Below are 18,294 nucleotides of genomic sequence, written 5' to 3'. Positions count from 1 at the left end.
AATGACAAGTGAGTGAGGAGGGAGCTAAAGCCGACCACTCTGGAAAATGCTCCTTTATTTTGTCAGAGAGCGCGCCACCCTCATTTTTCATTTCGTTCATGATGGATCGCTTGTCTCCGAAGATAACAGATATGCAGCGTTGATGATAAGAGACAAGAGTTTTATTTGTGAAACTTCTGTACCATTGGTGGGTGGAGTGTTGACTGTTTAGTTTTCTCTTTAAGTGGTTATATTGTGTTGTGGTGCTGCAATAAGGGTTTCAATCTCTGAGTACTCCTGTGCAAGGCTGCAGTCTATTGCAATTGGTGGCAGTGGGATGCCTAGCCTGGCAATGAACAGGAAAGCGGGAGGGCAAGTACTGGGGTCACACGTGTAAACACCTGGTACATAATTTGGCACTCGTACCACGTTTTATCAAGTGAGATGATAGAGTCCTAGCTTTTGGAGATAGGATGCAATGCTGTCAATGATACAGGGCAGCTGTCAAAAAAGTGTCCACATCACAGCTTTTGCAGACAGTCCGAGAGAGGTCAATAACAAGATGGGTAAGAGATAGGAAAGACAGGCTGAGGCACATTGGTGGCAGCTCACATGGCTACTCTCCGTGCTCTACCTCTGCTGTGGACACCGTTTCCAGTGACATCACTCAAACACCTGAGGCGTGAGCGCTACAAGTTTTGATTTAAAAAGTAAACCAACAACACAGAACAACAGCAACGACTCTGAACATTCTCTTCCTGCACAGAATGACTTTCAGTTAAAATAACTCAGAGGATGGCAAGACACTGCTTATCAAAGTCATACACATGAAGTCCAGCTCCTTCATATCAGTCAATCAATCAATCTTTATTTTATATAGCGCCTTTCATAGTGGACCACCATCACAAAGCACTTTACAAGAAGCATTAAAAACAAGAAAATCCATAATACTTTAAATACAAAGAAGTGCATAACAACAAAACAACTTATTGTAAAAAGAAACAATCAAACAAACAGAAAAACAAGCATCTCATCCAAAGCCTCTCTTCCTTAACCCAACTAACATGCAGCATTCCAGGGGAATATCTTGAGCATATACATGCTTCACTATGGTAATGGACTGCCTTAAGCAGAAAATAATTCCTCCGTTAAGTATTTTAATAAGCAACAAAGTTTAACCGTGCATCTGTTCTCAGAACCACCCTAAGCCCTGCCTTTGCTAGACAGTGCAATGAATTTATAATGATAACATAGCACATACTTAGCACAAGTATTTCCATGTGAGACATAAATGCTTTGACTCACAACCCCCGGAATTAAAACCCTGGTCTTTAAATCAATGTGTTCGAAATCACCCACAGACCCACACCTATGCAGAACGTCATAAAGACCAGCAGTGCTGCTGTATACTGTACTGTGGATACCAGGATAGAGGCTAGCACGTATCATAATGCAGGTCCAGGAAATCCAAAGAGCCAAGCAGTGTACAAATCTGTCATCGACTTCCTTTAAAAATACCCTCAAAGAGCTTTAGTCCAGTTTTATGTAATCCTCCTTTGTCAAAGCTCTTCTTCAGATTCCAGCGCTTCAATGCAAGAATACTATGACCCACCAAGCACTGTTCACCAAATGGCATCAAAACAGATTCATAATACAATCCGTCCATTATTATCGCACTGCCAAAACAAGTTCAAACAGCCTTGTCAAGCTGTGGTCCTGTGCTAGGGTCACAGCAGCTTCACAGGTCAATACCGAGCTCCTGTGGGACAAGGCAGCTGCACATTCAATTTATCAATTAGCACCGGCCACTTGCGGGCTTGCCTGTAAGCTGCCCGAGAGCTGCGTTGTCCTCTGACGCTGTAGCTCTTGGGTGGCTGCATGGTGAGTCTGCAGTGTGAAAAAAAAGCGGTCGGCTGACGGCACACACTTCGGAGAACAGTATGTGTTCGTCTTCGCGCTCCCGAGTCAGTGCAGGGGTGGTAGCGGTGAGCTGAGCTTAAAAAATAATTGGCCAGTCTAAATTGGGAGAAAATAATAAAAATAATTGGCAATGACTAAATTTATAAAAAAAAAAAAATCTGATTTAGACTTGCAAAAAAACATATTGGCTGGTTTTGCAAACCCTCATTAGCTCTAATATAGAACTAACAAATATTACCACAGATGAGGAGCTAATTAGTTTCCTTAAACCACTTTAAGGTCTAAAATATTGTACCATTATGCAGAGTTAAGCATGAAACGTCAACTAAGTGAGCAAACTAACAGCTTGCATGTGCAGCAGTAGCTGTAAAATAGATATTTAGCCAATATACTGCAGCCTATATATTGCAAAATATAACAAGAATGGATTTGTGACAAATACTGCAAGCACTGAAAGTGATATGGAGCCTTGGTTCTACAGTGAATTACCAGTGCATATTGGTTCATCATGCCTTTGTGACATCACTGGCACCAGCGTGTTACACTGTGCTTCTGTAACAGGGCAGAGGCTGGGCGTGAACCAGCGACCCCATACACTGCAAGCGAGTGTCTTAACCACAATGCAAAAGAGCTTGGTGTGCATTCGTGGCTTCAGAGCTTTCAACCTCAACAGGGGGCAGGACAGAATCCGTAACAGCAGTGTGTCACACAACACTCCCATTCTACCATCACCTTTCAATACAGAGCCTGCACGGTGAAATGCTCTTTACCACAGCATACTGTAGCACAGAATGATCTGACCGATTACTTTCGACTGGGTTGCCCAAGGACCAGGCACTCAATTGATTTCTCCTTTCATATATAAAGTTCCCCACGTTTCAGTATGTTCAATATATGTTTGTCAAGGGCAAGCGTGTTTGAAAACAAACAGTGGAGGTACTTACAAGCTTTTGATGTCATGGTAACCACACTCACTTATTTCTATTTAAATCTATGAATGTAGCTTGTGATGTCATTTACTACATAGTTAATAATGTAATTATTAACTATGTACTATTCCTTTCTATTTAAACCTTCAGGCATCGTGGTATTGGGTGTTTTATTTTCCTTTATTCTTCTGTATGCAGCAGTGTGGCGTAGTGGTTAGGGCTCTGGACTCTTGACTGGGGGGTTGTGGGTTCAATCCCTGGTAGGGGACACTGCTGCTGTACCCTTGAGCAAGGTACTTTACCTTGATTGCTCCAGTAAAAACCCAACTGTATAAATGGGTAATTGTATGTAGAAATAATGTGATATCTTGTAACAATTGTAAGTCGCCCTGGATAAGGGCGTCTGCTAAGAAATAAATAATAATAATAATAATAATAATGATCTAATTGTATTTCTTCTAAAACTACACATTGTAGGTCATCCATGTCCCCTTCTTACACCTTCCTTCAAATCCATACAGACCAGAGCAAATGTGGGTCAGCTGTACAGAACACCGGCAGACATGCATTTATTATTTGCATTTCACACTGGGACGTTGTCTTTGCTTCTGTTTTGTTTTTTGCCATATCACAAAAAAAAGAAAATGGTTCAAATGCTCATACCCAGTGGCAGCCCAGCTGGAAAATTCGAAAAGGAACCTAATAGGATATGGGTTCAGTATTCTGGCTAAAGTAGGCATGAAAGCTTGGGAATAAAACCCTCCCTTCCTAATCAGACCCATCGAAGCTCTTTATTACATCATTAGGCCTTGTGATTGCTCTTTCGACTTAGGAAACCGACTGCATCCGTTCCCGTGGAAACCGCAGAATGCCTTTTCAGATCCAAGCGTTCCATCCATTCCTGGAGCTGAGTTCTCTTTTCTGTGGTTTCAGCTGCTGACCAAGGCTCCTGGTTTACATAAGAAAGTTTACAATCGAAAGGAGGCCATTCGGCCCATCTTGCTCGTTTGGTTTAGAGCCTGGTACCTACACGCTTGCTGTGGCTCTGCTTGCTGTAACACCAAACGAGTTTCGAGTGAAATGCAATGTTTAGCACCAGGCTCCTTGTAATAGCACAGTGTGGTATAGCATGGTAAACACGTCAGCAAAGCATTGTGAAGCACAAGGAAGTGCGGTAAGCCTAGTAAAAACCACGGTCAACCTAAATGCAAAGTATAAGTATGGTGAAAGGCTAACTTACCATTAGAAGTGGTTCCTCAAGGGATTTAAATTCCTAGAACAGGAATTAAAGAATGCTTTATTGCTGTCTTGTGACAAATTAGCGGTCATTTCCAGCACTCGATTAAACAAGCTCAGTGGTGGTTAAACGAGCGCCTTCTTTTTGAAACGCACCTGCGCTTTCTATTGGGAATGCTGAGTCCATCAGTATTTTAAACTCTAGTTTTGGATTTGTCTTTTACTAGCGAGTAGTTTAGAGCTCTTTCTAATTATTGCACATGATGGGCTCTCGATAAATTAAAATGGGCAACATTTTAAAATAATGGCTGCAAATTCCTAATGAATTCCTGCTGAATCTCACAGGAATAACACTTGCATATCGTACGCACTTCCTCTGAGAATTTAGCCCAGTTAATTCATCGTGATTTTAAAACATTTAAGTTCCCCTTTATCCTCCATCAGTTCCAAATGAATTCACTGATTCATACCCCCTTACTCACCCGCCAGGGGATTGTGGGTGCACGAATGCATGCCTTATACATGTGATCAACACCATTTATTACAAAGAAACATAGAATGAATCTAAATTAATTAACTGGGCTGCATTCAAAATGAATTACTTCAGAACTCGGAGGAAGTGCAGAAGATATTCAGTCAGAATTCATAATGAATTTGCGGCAATTATTTTCAAGTGTTACCTAGAAATGGTACGGCATGGTGTGGTACGGGATGGTATACTATACAGCAGTCTGGTGAACTGTTCTACCTCATGGGAATGCTGTTTTTCTCTTGCTCATAGAAAGTATTTTTCACACATTTCTGTCCTTCCACTGTTTGTACTGCACTTTGCTGTTAACTTATACAAGTTTTTTCCTTGGAAAATTGAATTTATTTTCAATTTTTTTTTTTTTCATCTGTTTCTTCTTTATTCTCCTTCCTCGTCTTTAAATCCAGGGTTAGCGTGGATCATACCCAACTGTTTCTTATCAAAGCTGTGCAACGAGATAACTCATCCAAATTAACTTCTTAATAAATGTCAGTGAATGGGATTGCACTGCATGAGGAAGCTGGGTTGCGCAAGACCTTTGTCTTTTCAATATTACTTTCTTCCATTTCCCCAAATACCTAGAGATTTTCAGCTGAAAATAACCGAATCAGCCATAAAAAGTTCTGCCTGTTTTCACCACATGGTAGCACACTCAGGTCAAATGTTAATATGGTCTACCTTCCACCTTTGTCTTATTTAAAGTGGGCAATAATTAAGTAATAATACCCAACAAGGAGGAAATCACAGAACATAGGCAGTAATAAGTCTGGGTGATTATGAGTCCAATCCACTCAGTTAGATGGTTCAAATCCTGCAAACAGACAAAGTTAAACAGTTTCCATTGTGGGAGATGATAACAGTTTCTAAATTATGTAAATACTTAACTATTAATTCAAATTAAATGAATGCACTTAGCACACTATTTATATAGATGTGTATTAAATTCTGAAACAATATAGCCAGTTTCTACTGTATGGACAAATAGCAAGTAACATCTACAAAATAATTCCATTTAATTGAATTTGTACTGTTGGGGACATTCCAGTACAAGTAAAGGCTTATTCTAACAATTTAAATGCACACAAATTGTATTACTGGCAATAGCATTTCATTTCCAGATTAATTTTGAAGGGGACAACATTTAGTTGTATGTATGTATGTGTGTGTTTGTGTGTGTGTGTGTATGTATTGTGACAAACGCTCCTGTTTACACAGGTATTTTCCCATCACCACTCGAGATCTTTCCTCTGGTTTCGGTGAAGACAGCACTCAGGACCAAAGTAGTTTCAGTTTAAACAGGGAGATCCTGTATGTTTATTATTTACAAGAGCAATTTAAACCACATTAAAGATGCATGAACTCTTCCAGTGCCAGGGGGCGCTGTTTCAGAATTACGTGGCTGCATTATCCCATGCATGTGGGGTTTGAACTCGTGTTTGGACTCCTGCAGATTCTTAGACTCGATTTGAGGCATGAGTCAAGATACAGAATGTAAGATAGATTTAAAATCATGTGAATGCAATGCAAGAACATACCCTGTATATCTGTACTTTTTTTTACAAGAAGACTACAAGAGGACTGTGATGTTTTGACATTTAGCCCAAAAGTATGTTTTAATGATGCAGTTGGATATCTGTGGAACTATTCTGGATAGCTGTCGATTTTTTAATTTTGTATTTGTATTCTTTAAATAGCTTTGTGAATAGGACCCTACGTCACGTATGTTCACCCCATGAAAGAAGAGAAACTCTGAACAGCTATTCAAGCAAACCAGTGTTTAATGCCAAGCATTTCAAGTTTGCAATCAACACTGAATAAAGCACGTGAGCATTTCAGCATCCCCAGCTCTTGAGAACCATTAATTACAAAAGCCACACCTGCCATTCATTCAGCACATTTCTACTATAGATCTGCTCTTGATTACTCCAGTGCTCTGAATCGGAGAGGTGATTTGAATGCTTACATGCTAGTGGGATTTCATATGCCATTATGCTTGTGTGTTACATAAAGATTGAAATAGTCGGGATGCAAGCCTTGGGCATGCCTTCATGAAGCCGAGTTAACGTCTCCTATAAGCACAGCATTGGTTATTTATTTGTGTGTTTACAGTACATGAACATGCATTCCGATATTATAATGAATTATGAATCCTCCAGATAGTGATTGCAGTTTATTCTTAAAAGTTCTGTGCAATACTTCTAATGGTGCAGTGAAACATTTTCTTACATGCTACCTCAGGGTTATGCAAAACAAGTTTTCATATCCTGTGTCTGCCACAGCCGCACAACAACAGCCCGTTAATGCTTAAATTGCCATTCTCATCAGGGATCGCGGTGACTGCTTGCATTTTCCTTGTTTTTTAATTTTATTAAAAGGTTGCATGTGAGTGCTGTGCTTATGTAAGCGGAGGGACAATGGCACTGGCTTTCTGTGAGCGAGCGAGTGCAGCTCAGTCCTGAGCTGAACACACTCAAGCCTATTCACACAGAGGCACTAAATGGGTATTGCTCTGCCTGGGAAGACCTGTACATTTGACATAAGCCTAGTGAGTCACCACCAAGCCCAGCTTATCTGTTCCAAACCATTTAAAAGCCATAACACACTTAATAAGCCTGGCACACAAGAACTGCCTACCCCCATAGCCATCATCAGCCCAGCACGTCAACATCAATTCTGGAGTGCGTTGCTGCACTGGGCAGAGAGATACCACAAGTCTAATTACTCTGAGAGGGAATGGGGGGAGACAGAGGCTAAGGGAATTAGCGGGACTGCAACTGAACTCTAATTCGGCTGCTGGGACTGTTTTTTAGCAATTACCAAACTCCATTTAAATTCCATGTGTGCAGGGATCAAGACGGCCAAGGAGAAAGAGTTTTACAGGGGCCTCTTGAGGTTTAGTTTTATACCAAAGTAAAGGACGTTGAAGTTGAAATGGAACTTGGTGGCAAGGCAGGTAGAAAGCAGGCAGAGAGTTCAAATTTATTATTATTTGTTTATTTAGCAGACGCCTTTATCCAAGGCGACTTACAGAGACTAGGGTGTGTGAACTATGCATAAGCTGCAGAGTCACTTACAACTACGTCTCACCCGAAGAACGGAGCACAAGGAGGTTAAGTGACTTGCTCAGGGTCACACAATGAGTCAGTGGCTAAGGTGGGATTTGAACCGGGGACCTCCTGGTTACAAGCCCTTTTCTTTAACCACTGGACAACACAGCCTCCAAATGCATGGCAAAGTTTCTGATATTAATATCTGAAGCATTAAGATCTCTGTTGACCGCACCTCTTCTTGTTGGATGGCGCATGCGAGTTTGAGTTGTGTTTAACTGCATTTTATTTCAAACCCTACAATGTGCAGTTACAGTACAGTTCAGTAAAGGGAATGTATGTATTTTAGTCTCTTAATTGTGTGCTTCCAAACAGTAACATCAGACACATGCGAAATCGAAGTTGAAATCTGTAGCGTGATTTCATTAGCCCTTACAGCATTGCGATTCAGGTCAGAAAAAGAATATCACTTATTGGATATAAATAAAACAAGAGACAAAAATAGCTTTGAAATTGAGCGTGGAACCGTCGTGACAGCGAGCAGTCGGGTATGAAGAGTTTTAAAGAGAGGCCAGAAGGAGAGATTGCCGTTCTCACAGCTGCCAATGTCTTCATTCACTCTGTCCAAGTAACAAAAGCAAAGATTTCATCAGAGAGAAAGAGAGGGGTTTTTTTTATTTGATTTTGTTTTGATCTTTGTTTCCACGCTTGGAGATTGAGGGAGAAAGGCTGCTGGTTATTTTTATATTCCTCAAAGTCTCTGTCTTTAATTAAAATCCTCTAATCATTAAACAGTAATTACTCAGGGACTGTCTACTGACAGATGGGCATGAAGTAAAAACCTGTGATTTACTAACTGAAAAAAATAGCAGGAGTGGTCTAAGAATTAGCAGTCAGGACCCTAAACATTAAAGGGAAAGAAAAGGAATCTGTGTTTGTGTGGGCTGGTACGCAGGCACCTCTAATTACTGTGTATTTACATAGTAGTTACTTACTGTGTACTTACAAATAATTACAATGTTATTACTATTATTTATCTCTTAGCAGACGTCCTTATCCAGGGCGACTTATAATTGTTACAAGATATCACATTATTTTTTACATACAATTACATTATTTTTACATACAATTACCCATTTATAAAGTTGGGTTTTTACTGGAGCAATCTAGGTAAAGTACCTTGCTCAAGGGTACAGCAGCAGAGTCCCCCACCTGGGATTGAACCCACGACCCTCCGGTCAAGAGTCCAGAGTCCTAACCACTTCTCCACACTGCTGCCCTATAGGTACAATGCACTTCACGTGTAAATCTTTTTGCAAGATATATGTAAGTACACAATTGTATCAGAAAGGGGTTAGGGTTGTATCATGCATAAAGACTTACACATTAGTGATTTTGTACACATGTATTTACTATGTAAATACACAGTCATTAGAGACACAATGTAATTTGGTACTGATTAATTTTTAAAATTATATTTAGTTTTGCTCTGAATGGGTTATATTACATTTCAATACAATGGGTGGTGAAGCAGGTATAACATTAATAAAACTATAAATCCTATCCACTGTACAAACTGAAGTGTACGGCTATAAAGATGTTATGGCGTGTTGTGTTTTTCTCGCCGAGGATTTTTTCAACTGGCCTCTTAGAACACAGCTTCCTGTAACCTTGGTTAGCGAGCTGGTCACGTGAACAATGGTGCCTGCAGTGGCTGGCAATCCACAGGTGTGGATGAGTTTCACAAATCACTTCCATTCAGTGTGTCTCCATGGTGACCTATTCAGAAACTCAAGGCAGAATGAATGATTTAGTCTCAACCCTTTAAAGTACATCCTTGGAGTGCTGGCTCTGATGTGTACATGATACGCATGTTCGTGCTACATATTGTCCATGGGAATTTCATTTTGAGAGGAACATGCAAAGCATAAGGATTTGTTTTTTATCTCTCTGTTACACAGTGAGAACTGTTCATTTGGTTAAGGATATAAAGGGTTGAAACTAGGGTTAAGTTAATCAAATGACATGGTGTGAATGTGTTTGTTTGTTTGTTTCACCATATATCACAGTAGATCCATATTCTTCAGTGAAACAAGAGAACGTGGGCGTATTTCAGTGAACTACATGTAGCATAGCCCTGGGGCCAAACCCCCCTTTGAAATTCTGCTCTAATGAGATTTCTATGAACAGCAGCTATCGTCAGCGAAGTGGGCAGACGTGCTGGAGCTCGCCTGTGTTTTTTCAATTGCATTGCATTGTATTATTGAGCTGTGTTAACTTCTCTTGCAAGCTTGCACAAGGAATCATTTGAACGAACAAATCAATGTTTCATCTGAATATTACTTTTCACACACGTATTGACGAGGGACTGCTAAATCTTTTTTTTTTTTTTAATCCAGGAATTTAGGGTAGCTGAGAACAAGAGGCAAACAAAAATATCCCATACTTTACAGTGTAATTAAGTACCTTTGTGATAAATTGGATTTTTTGATTAATTTCATAATGATAGCGTCAGTTACACAGTTGGATTAATCAGCAAGATCATTAACATTGTGACAACTTTTCTCCATTTGTAAAATCAGATTCCCATCTGTTTTCAACAGATCTGTGTAAAACCACACTCTGCCTGCTGATTGGGAGGACAGGACCATTCAAGCTGTATAATTCTGAAGAAAACCATCTATGCACAAATTAATCAAAGTGCTACATTGATCTGCTTTGACTTTAGATGTATTGCACCCTAGGAAGTGTTAAAAAAAGAAGTATATTCATAAAAGAGTTCTGGACTGGCTTCTTTAACAACAAGGAATTCAGATCATTTGTTGACAAGTATTTCATTTCTGTTATCCCACCTCTGTTCAATATCATGGAAAGGTAGCCATGTTATAAATTAATTAAGTTCCCAGTATCAAATCACATCTGCAGAAAACAAGGTTCTTGGTACAAATGCTACAACAGGACCAAACCTTTCAAGTCTTCTTTGAACTTCAGGTGGTTAATAGTAAGCTTATATTCCTGCAGTATATGTACAACTGCCCTTCATCTCTTTCCAAAGTGCTCACTAGAAGAATATGTTATTCCATAAGAACCCTGTTGGGTCAGTTGTTCATATTACCTGATTCAACATATTTTACTCATCAAAATAAATTATACACAACTGCGGGGAAAGCAGCCTGAAAGGTATAAAAACAGGATGTTCATTAAGCTGTTATTTAATAAACTGTGGAGCAGGGAGCAGAGAGGGTTGTCCACTCAGGTCAAAATAAAGACTACCTGTAAAATCTTCTTCAGCCATTCATCCTCCATTAATAGAGCTCACCGCAGCTGTATTAAAATGCTGAGAAAAAGGATCCTGTTTGTATTCAAAAAGAGAGAGGGAAGATTCTCAGAACCAGACATGCTAACAAAGAATCATGTGGGGGAAATAAAACTCTATATTTCTAATGCGATTCTTTTATTCATAGTAAACATGTCAAACATAAAAAACCCACCCAGCAAGTGTAATAGGCTTATTATGCTTCTGCGTTTTTATCCAGAACATTCCACCGAATTAAAAAGTGTGTGTTTTGAGTACCTTCTCTTTGTTTCAACAGTAATCCCCAGTGGTTCTGTAGTCATCAATCAGCCAGACATAAATATTTTCCTTTCATGTTTTTTTGATATCATTATTATTCTCCCTAAAACGGATGAAGTAAAGCATATTGCAACTGATTCATGACCAGTCCAGCACTCTACTTCATCAAAGTTGTGATTTGAGGTGAAAGAGGATGCTGAGTCAGAAGGTGGGACAAGACAAAAGGCAGACAGGTGCAATGGATTCTTTTTATTTTTAATTCACGCGGAAGGCAAAGGAAGTGTATGCGTCGCATTGGCTCTGGCGCTCCTGTGGGTTAGGGAGGCAAAACCAGAAGGGAATGTTTCAGGGGTGCCGAGCGAGGACAGGCGGACACCTGCAAGGCTGGTCTTGTCCTTCAGAGGTTGGTAGCTCGCTGACATCTGCTCTTGAGTTCCTGGGTGTAAAAGCTGAAGGGTGCCCACTGAACTTCCTGAGCTGTGTAGGGAAGTGCTGTGGTGAGGAGAAAATGTGATTGGACATTTCAAATTGGGGAGAAAAATTAGGTGGTAAAATAATTGGACAAAAAAAGGAACCAGAATTTTGCCAGCAAAGACGTCATCATTATGAAAACTCAAAAGGCAAAAAAAACAAGATGCACACTAGTTTAAACAGATGTGGGAGGAAATTAAGCAATTCAGATAGAGGTGAACAAGGGGGTTGTTGAGAGTTTGGTGCCAAATCCGGTTGAGCAGAATGGAAAATAGGACAGCTGGTTAATTACCTTGATTCTGTTTTGAGCAACGTAATCTTCAATATTTGTTCAACACACATTTACAGGTTCGAGACAGGCCATGTCTAACCAATGGTGGATCTTAATACCAAGGGCATTCAAAGAAATTCACTAAAGAAACTGACTTGCACTGTTGGAGGTGTATGATAAAAGAGTCCTTTTCAGGGTCCTTATTCAAACAATGGGGACCCCTATGCGCTGACCGTTGATCATGTTTGGTAAATACGATAACTGCCTTGATTTTGCTAGTCTTGATCAAACGTCTATCACACACTCCTAGTCTCCTTTAGACATTTCATGTTCCCTTTTGGGTATAATCTGATAAACTTTAGATTATATACAAATTCTATTTTCAGGGACAGTGTGATTATTATGTGATTATGTTGAGGACTCTCTGTATCAGCGAACGAGGCAGTATTTTGATTTGTATTAATTGAATACACCCAATAATGTTTATTGTGTTCATTATTTCAGTATTTGTTTTGTGTAGGTGTGCCATACTTGTGTTGGAACTTCATCTTTTCATCAGTTAAATGACGACAGAGAGACAGCTCGATTTGATACTTCAATCTTTAATGGACATACATTTTGCTTTCCCTTTTAAGATAACTCCAAAAGCAATGGCTCAGTTGAGTACTCAGTGAAAATAAAAACCACTGGAGAAGTTCACAGAAATATGAGACTACAGATTAAAATAATAATATTAATAATGAAAAATTACACTAACAAATTCATCGTCATGCCACATTGTGTTACAGTGCAGGAGCTAATTTGCTTTTTTTTTGTTTTTTGTGATGCGTTCAGGCTCGCTCGCGTTTTTTGAGTTGGCGGCACAGTTTTTAATTAGATTTGCTGCTGTTGACGAAAGACAGTGGGTTGGCATGGCAAACGGTCATAAAGCACCACTGTATATTATAGTTGAATATCCCACTAAGGGGGCAAAACAGTGATACAGGCCTGCTTTATTAAAAAACAAGCCTTCAAAAGCTAGGGGCCTAAGGCTAGCCTGAACACAACTCAGTCACGTCAGTGTAAGAACTAATCTCTCGCCTCCAGATCTCCACATCTAAAATTACAACAACTAAAGCACACCCCAAGAGTTCCCGCAATGCCTTAACAAATAAATAAATACTTAATTAAACAAATATATAAAATCCAACAACATGAAGCAGCAGCAAGGCCTTCAGTATCAACCTGCATTATAAAAGTTCACCGAATGGTAAAAGCACAGTCGAAGTGTAGTGAATCAGAGACAAGCACTGTGAAAGTACAGCTAAGAAAACATGGTACGTGCTTGGTACAGACATGAGAAAAGCACGGGGGAGTCTGCATAATTACTGCACAAATGTACCACGGTAAACTTTTATAGGGGTTGCACATTATGCTCCCTATGTGTTTTATGAACTCATTGACCCACATGTCTGTGTGTGCTGTCAGAGATCAATGATATGCACACCTCCGCAGTTTACCAGCACCCCGGTACGATGTGGGAAGCTGCACCCAGTTTATAATTAAGTAGGACGGTAAAATGCATGCATAACTATATAACAACATGGTAATAACTACTAGTGTTTTCTGCTTTACAAAGGTAACTACGAGTGGGACAAGTTTATAATTACATGGAAATGATCTGTTCCATGGTGTTACCAATACAATATTGTCACATGTAATTAGCACAGTAGTTACCAAGTAAGAGAAGGTATAATTGGTAGTTACATAGTCATTACAATGTAATTACAAATGTATTCAGGCCCTGTAATTTAAAGTGTTACCAGCAAAGTGGTGGAAACGTGGCTCTACGGATGTTACCCACAGAGAGGCTTTTTGGCACTGTTAGTAGTCTGAGTTGAGGGGTTGAATTCTTCTCCAACAGAAACAAACCAAACAATAAAAGATACTTGAAACCCAGCATGAAAACGAAGAGCAAGTTCAAAATCACAAAACAGTCCTGCTAAATCTGAAGTGATAGAGAAGTGACGTTCCTGTCAGCTCTGCTGGCGCTGGTTTTGAATCTCGTGCTGTGAAATTTGATGCTGAAACTTTTTGAGCTCCTTTTTTTACCTGAAACTTTAAAGGACTGGGTTTGTATTTCAGAAGAAAATAAAGAACGGTGTTTTGAAATCAGACAGCTCATGTAGCAATGGAATTATTCAGAGCTGTTTTTGCAAAACAAGCTGGTGGACCATTGAACACACTCAGGTGATAGCTGACCTTGCAGAACAGCTGGTGGTTGCGAAGGGAGCCCTGGATCAAACTGGCTCATGCATTGAGCTGAATGCAGTAGAAAGAAATCCAGTTAGACAGAAAGTATTTTAGGAATATTAACACTGAAGTCTTTGCAGAAAATCTTGAGATGACACTAACATACACTTCACACTGAGCTTACTTTCCAACTATGAGAAAAAAACAGACACGAATTACAAAGAAAAGTTTAAAACACACACACGACCAAATAAACTAACATGGCAACCATTGTAATTATACAGCAACGCTTTCAAATATTTTCTCAATTTTTAAAAAAAAAAATACTGTCTGGTGAAAGAAAACTGAAAAGAAATGTACATATAACACTGCCAGGTGCATTAACAGAATAATACCACATTTAAAAATACAAAAAGCAGAACAGAAATACGATAATCTCGACATCTCCAATGACGCCCGGGTGACATTGAGAAACTCACTGCCAGTGCAGTAACACAGTGGAGTCTGCAGGTACACTAGTAGATACACCTGTTGCTTGGACAGTGTGACTCAGAGACACCCACAGTACGGCAGCAACGGCAGATTACATGCAAAATAATGCAGAGGGGGACGCCAGTACCTGCAGTGCAGGTAATCGATTCATCCAATGCAAAAGGCTCAGGGTCACCCCACGACTGCAGTATCGACACACGAACGGCACACATCTGCAGCACTTCTGTGCATTCACTGACCACTCTCTCCACTAATATCTTCTGTTTAAATAGATTTAACCTCATCTTATGAACTGTTATTGACCGGAATCCGTTTCCCACTCTATAATTCGATAAACTGCTTCACTACACTTCTGCTATGATTCATATATGCACAGTGTTGGGCACGTTACTGAGAAAATAAAGTAAGTTATTACTCATTACTCGTTTCTTCAGAAAAAAAATCAAATAATATAATGTCCTTATTACTTCCTAAAAATAGTATTGCGTTATATTAACAAGGTTCATATAAAAACCACACAACGGCCTTCACTGTTGTAATAAAACTGTTACTGTTCAAACTGGAGATTACTGATTATCCTTTTAACTTTAATGATACAATATTGTCGGAGCGTTGCATTGTTTATGTATCATATCTTATATGTACAGTCTCTGTGAAATATTGTTTCTTTGCATTACATCAGCAAAAATACAGTACTGATTATTATTATTATTATTATTATTATTATTATTATTATTATTATTATTATAATAATATTAATAATAATAATAATAATTCTGGGTTCAAATCTCAATAGTACCTGCCTATATATTTGATGTGTGGTCTGTTTTGATGTGCAGTAAGTGCTGCATTGGGTCTCTGCCACACTGCGAAAGCAACAGGTTGTATTTAAGCAGTCATTTATTTGAATTGTCTTCTTTCACATTTAGCACAAGAAACACAATAGGTTTTCAGTGAGAACACACATCTATTTCATTGATCAGACAGCAATACCACTGTGAGCGGTTTAAATCTGTGCTTCCTCTAGGAAAGCCTGTGTTTTCTACCCGTGCTATTCCTCACAGGCAGTATCCCGATGTCCTGGCTCAGGGGTCAGCAGTTCAAACGCTGCAAAGACTAGTGGACAACCTTTTCACACCCCCGTAGACTGCAGGCAGGGACTGTATGAAATCGCTTGTCTATTTTTCTAAATGGGTCTCTTTTAATGGCATTTTAAAGGTATTTGCTTGGAGAGGCAGGGTGGTTGTCAATGGCAGATCTTTATTCCCGTCTGTGCAGCATGTGGATTTAAGTGGAGGATTAAGTCCCCACCCTTAAGAAAAAGGATTCTACTCAGAACCGGGTATGTTAAAACAGCCACTTGAGATGCTGTGTTACAGGTGTAGATTGATCAGATTCAATGCAAAGTGAATGGGAAGTTCATGAGTAATGGAGCGTCTCTTCACTGCAGCACTGTTACATACAGCCTCTGTAATTCCAGCCCACTAATGCGGTAGTGGAACTAGGTTGTACAGGCAGCTAGTTCCAAGGGATGCAAACACCAGAGCTGATACTGAGGAACTGAGAATAAGGTAAGCCAGAAAAAAGGGACACTGCCTTCCCATGTATTTAATAGTAACACTAATATAATAATTATAATAATAATAATAATAATGTAAAAAAAAATAAGAATTAGGTTTGCATACAGGCTCACGCATAAACTCAAGCACTCACATAACATTCATGCAAAACAAATGAAATAATAACGAATCAAGTCACCCATACATTCGCGGAATGTGATGGAAAAAAAACACTGAAATCCAAACAGCGTGAAGCACAAGAACGCAATTCGACACATTCAGAACAAAAAGAATAAAAAAAAGTCAAGAAAAGGCAAAGGTTCTCTTGTTACCCATTTAGTTTTGCTGAGCGAGGGTGGAGTGCAGTGGAGGAGGGTGGAGTGCGGTGGAGGAGGGTGGAGTGTGGTGGAGGAGGGTGGAGTGCGGTGGAGGAGGGTGGAGTGTGGTGGAGGAGGGTGGAGTGCAGTGGAGGAGGGTGGAGTGCAGTGGAGGAGGGTGGAGTGCGGTGGAGGAGGGTGGAGTGCGGTGGAGGAGGGTGGAGTGCGGTGGAGGAGGGTGGAGTGCAGTGGAGGAGGGTGGAGTGCGGTGGAGGAGGGTGGAGTGCGGTGGAGGAGGGTGGAGTGCGGTGGAGGAGGGTGGAGGTGGTGATGGTGGTGGCATCATCAGTGTGGCACAGCACAGCACAGGAAGCCCTAGTGGCAGGCTGGTGCAACATGCCGTGGACAAAGGTTCAGTCCACGAAAGACTTGTCTCTCTCTCCCACTCTCTCTCTCTTATGTATGCATTTCCTTGTTGCTTATTCCCATGTAGTGTAGGGCAGAGACGTTGGGCGTTAGACGTACTGTTCCTTGGGACAGATGTATGGGGCTCGTGAGCCTGGAGGGGGGTACCTGTAGACAGGGCTGTTGGGAGGGTGCCGGGTGTAGGGGTTCTGGGGCAGGAGGGAGATGGGGGGGTAGGCTGGAGGGGGCTGCGGCTCCAGACAGGCGTGGTGGTAGCTCACATAGTCAGCCGGGTTTGGTAGCTCTTCGTAACGCTTCCCAGAGTTCTGTAAAACACAAACAGGAAAAAACAGGGAAATAAAACAGTGATAAGTACATGTTGTTAGCTTCACCACTCACTTTCTCAGCTCTCCAGCGCTGTCATTACCAGCACCTTAATAATAATGAGCACTAGTCTAAACACTCCATTCTCGGCTCTCCAGCTGTGTCATAACCCTGCATAAAAAACAGCTAATTTGTCAGCTGAACCATGAGACCTGCATTACGTTTCGGGCCAACCATTTCTCAAGCAAATCCTTCTCAATTATGTCAGATGTCAGTCAGCAGAACAATGTCCCACTGCGACCATCTGTATTGTGACCTGGCTAATGGATGCCTGTCAGAGCCTCAATTATCAGCCCTTCAAACTGTATTCTTCAGATCCACAGCTAATAACTCTCAACCCCAAGGAGAGATACCATATGGGAATCAATTACCTGAAATATAAGACTTCATGTGAGGTTACTTGAAGAATACACAGGACTTATCATTTAAGAAATGAGTTGGCTTTCCCACTAATGAAGCTCACTTGTGTAAGGGGAGTGCAATTAACCTGCCTCTCATACTGTTTAAGGTTGCATTGTCTTTCATTTACAGCCCAATTAATATCCATTACATTACTGACAGCTATGTATTTATATCGTTCCATTACTTCTATATTTCATTAATATTCCATTCATTGATTTATGTAATAGTTTATTTATTCAAGAAATGGCTTATTAATTTAGATATCATTTTTCAATATTCTCCAAAGAGCATAGAAACACACACACGCACACACACACACACACACACACACACACACACACACACACACACACACACACACACACACACACACACACACACAACGATTAACACACACCCAAAGTCGGCTACTTAAAACAGTCCCAATACTCAAACAGAAACTCAAAACGAATTAAACAAATCATTTCAAATCATTTGGTCTCATCTTGGCTGCTATAAAACACAAACTGGTAACACCGTGATTAATAGTGTAATTAATCATTTCATC

General features: G+C 40.2%; 1 protein-coding gene across 2 annotated transcripts in view; it reads right to left on the bottom strand.

The window, feature by feature from the left end:
- Positions 1-12,542: 12,542 nt before the first annotated feature.
- The window catches only part of LOC117397385 (nectin-1-like), a 143,842-nt gene continuing 138,090 nt past the window's right edge, over positions 12,543-18,294 (bottom strand). For both annotated transcript variants that reach the window (XM_059010293.1, XM_059010295.1), the window contains one exon: positions 12,543-17,287. In XM_059010293.1, coding sequence (XP_058866276.1) covers positions 17,072-17,287 — 216 coding nt within the window. In that variant the 3' untranslated portion in view covers positions 12,543-17,071. The remainder of the gene's footprint in view (positions 17,288-18,294) is intronic.

The sequence above is a fragment of the Acipenser ruthenus genome, chromosome 40 (assembly GCF_902713425.1).
Source record: "Acipenser ruthenus chromosome 40, fAciRut3.2 maternal haplotype, whole genome shotgun sequence".
NCBI lineage: Eukaryota > Metazoa > Chordata > Actinopteri > Acipenseriformes > Acipenseridae > Acipenser > Acipenser ruthenus.
The sequence above is the reverse complement of the archived record's forward strand: the minus strand, read 5'-3'. Positions and strand labels throughout refer to the sequence as shown.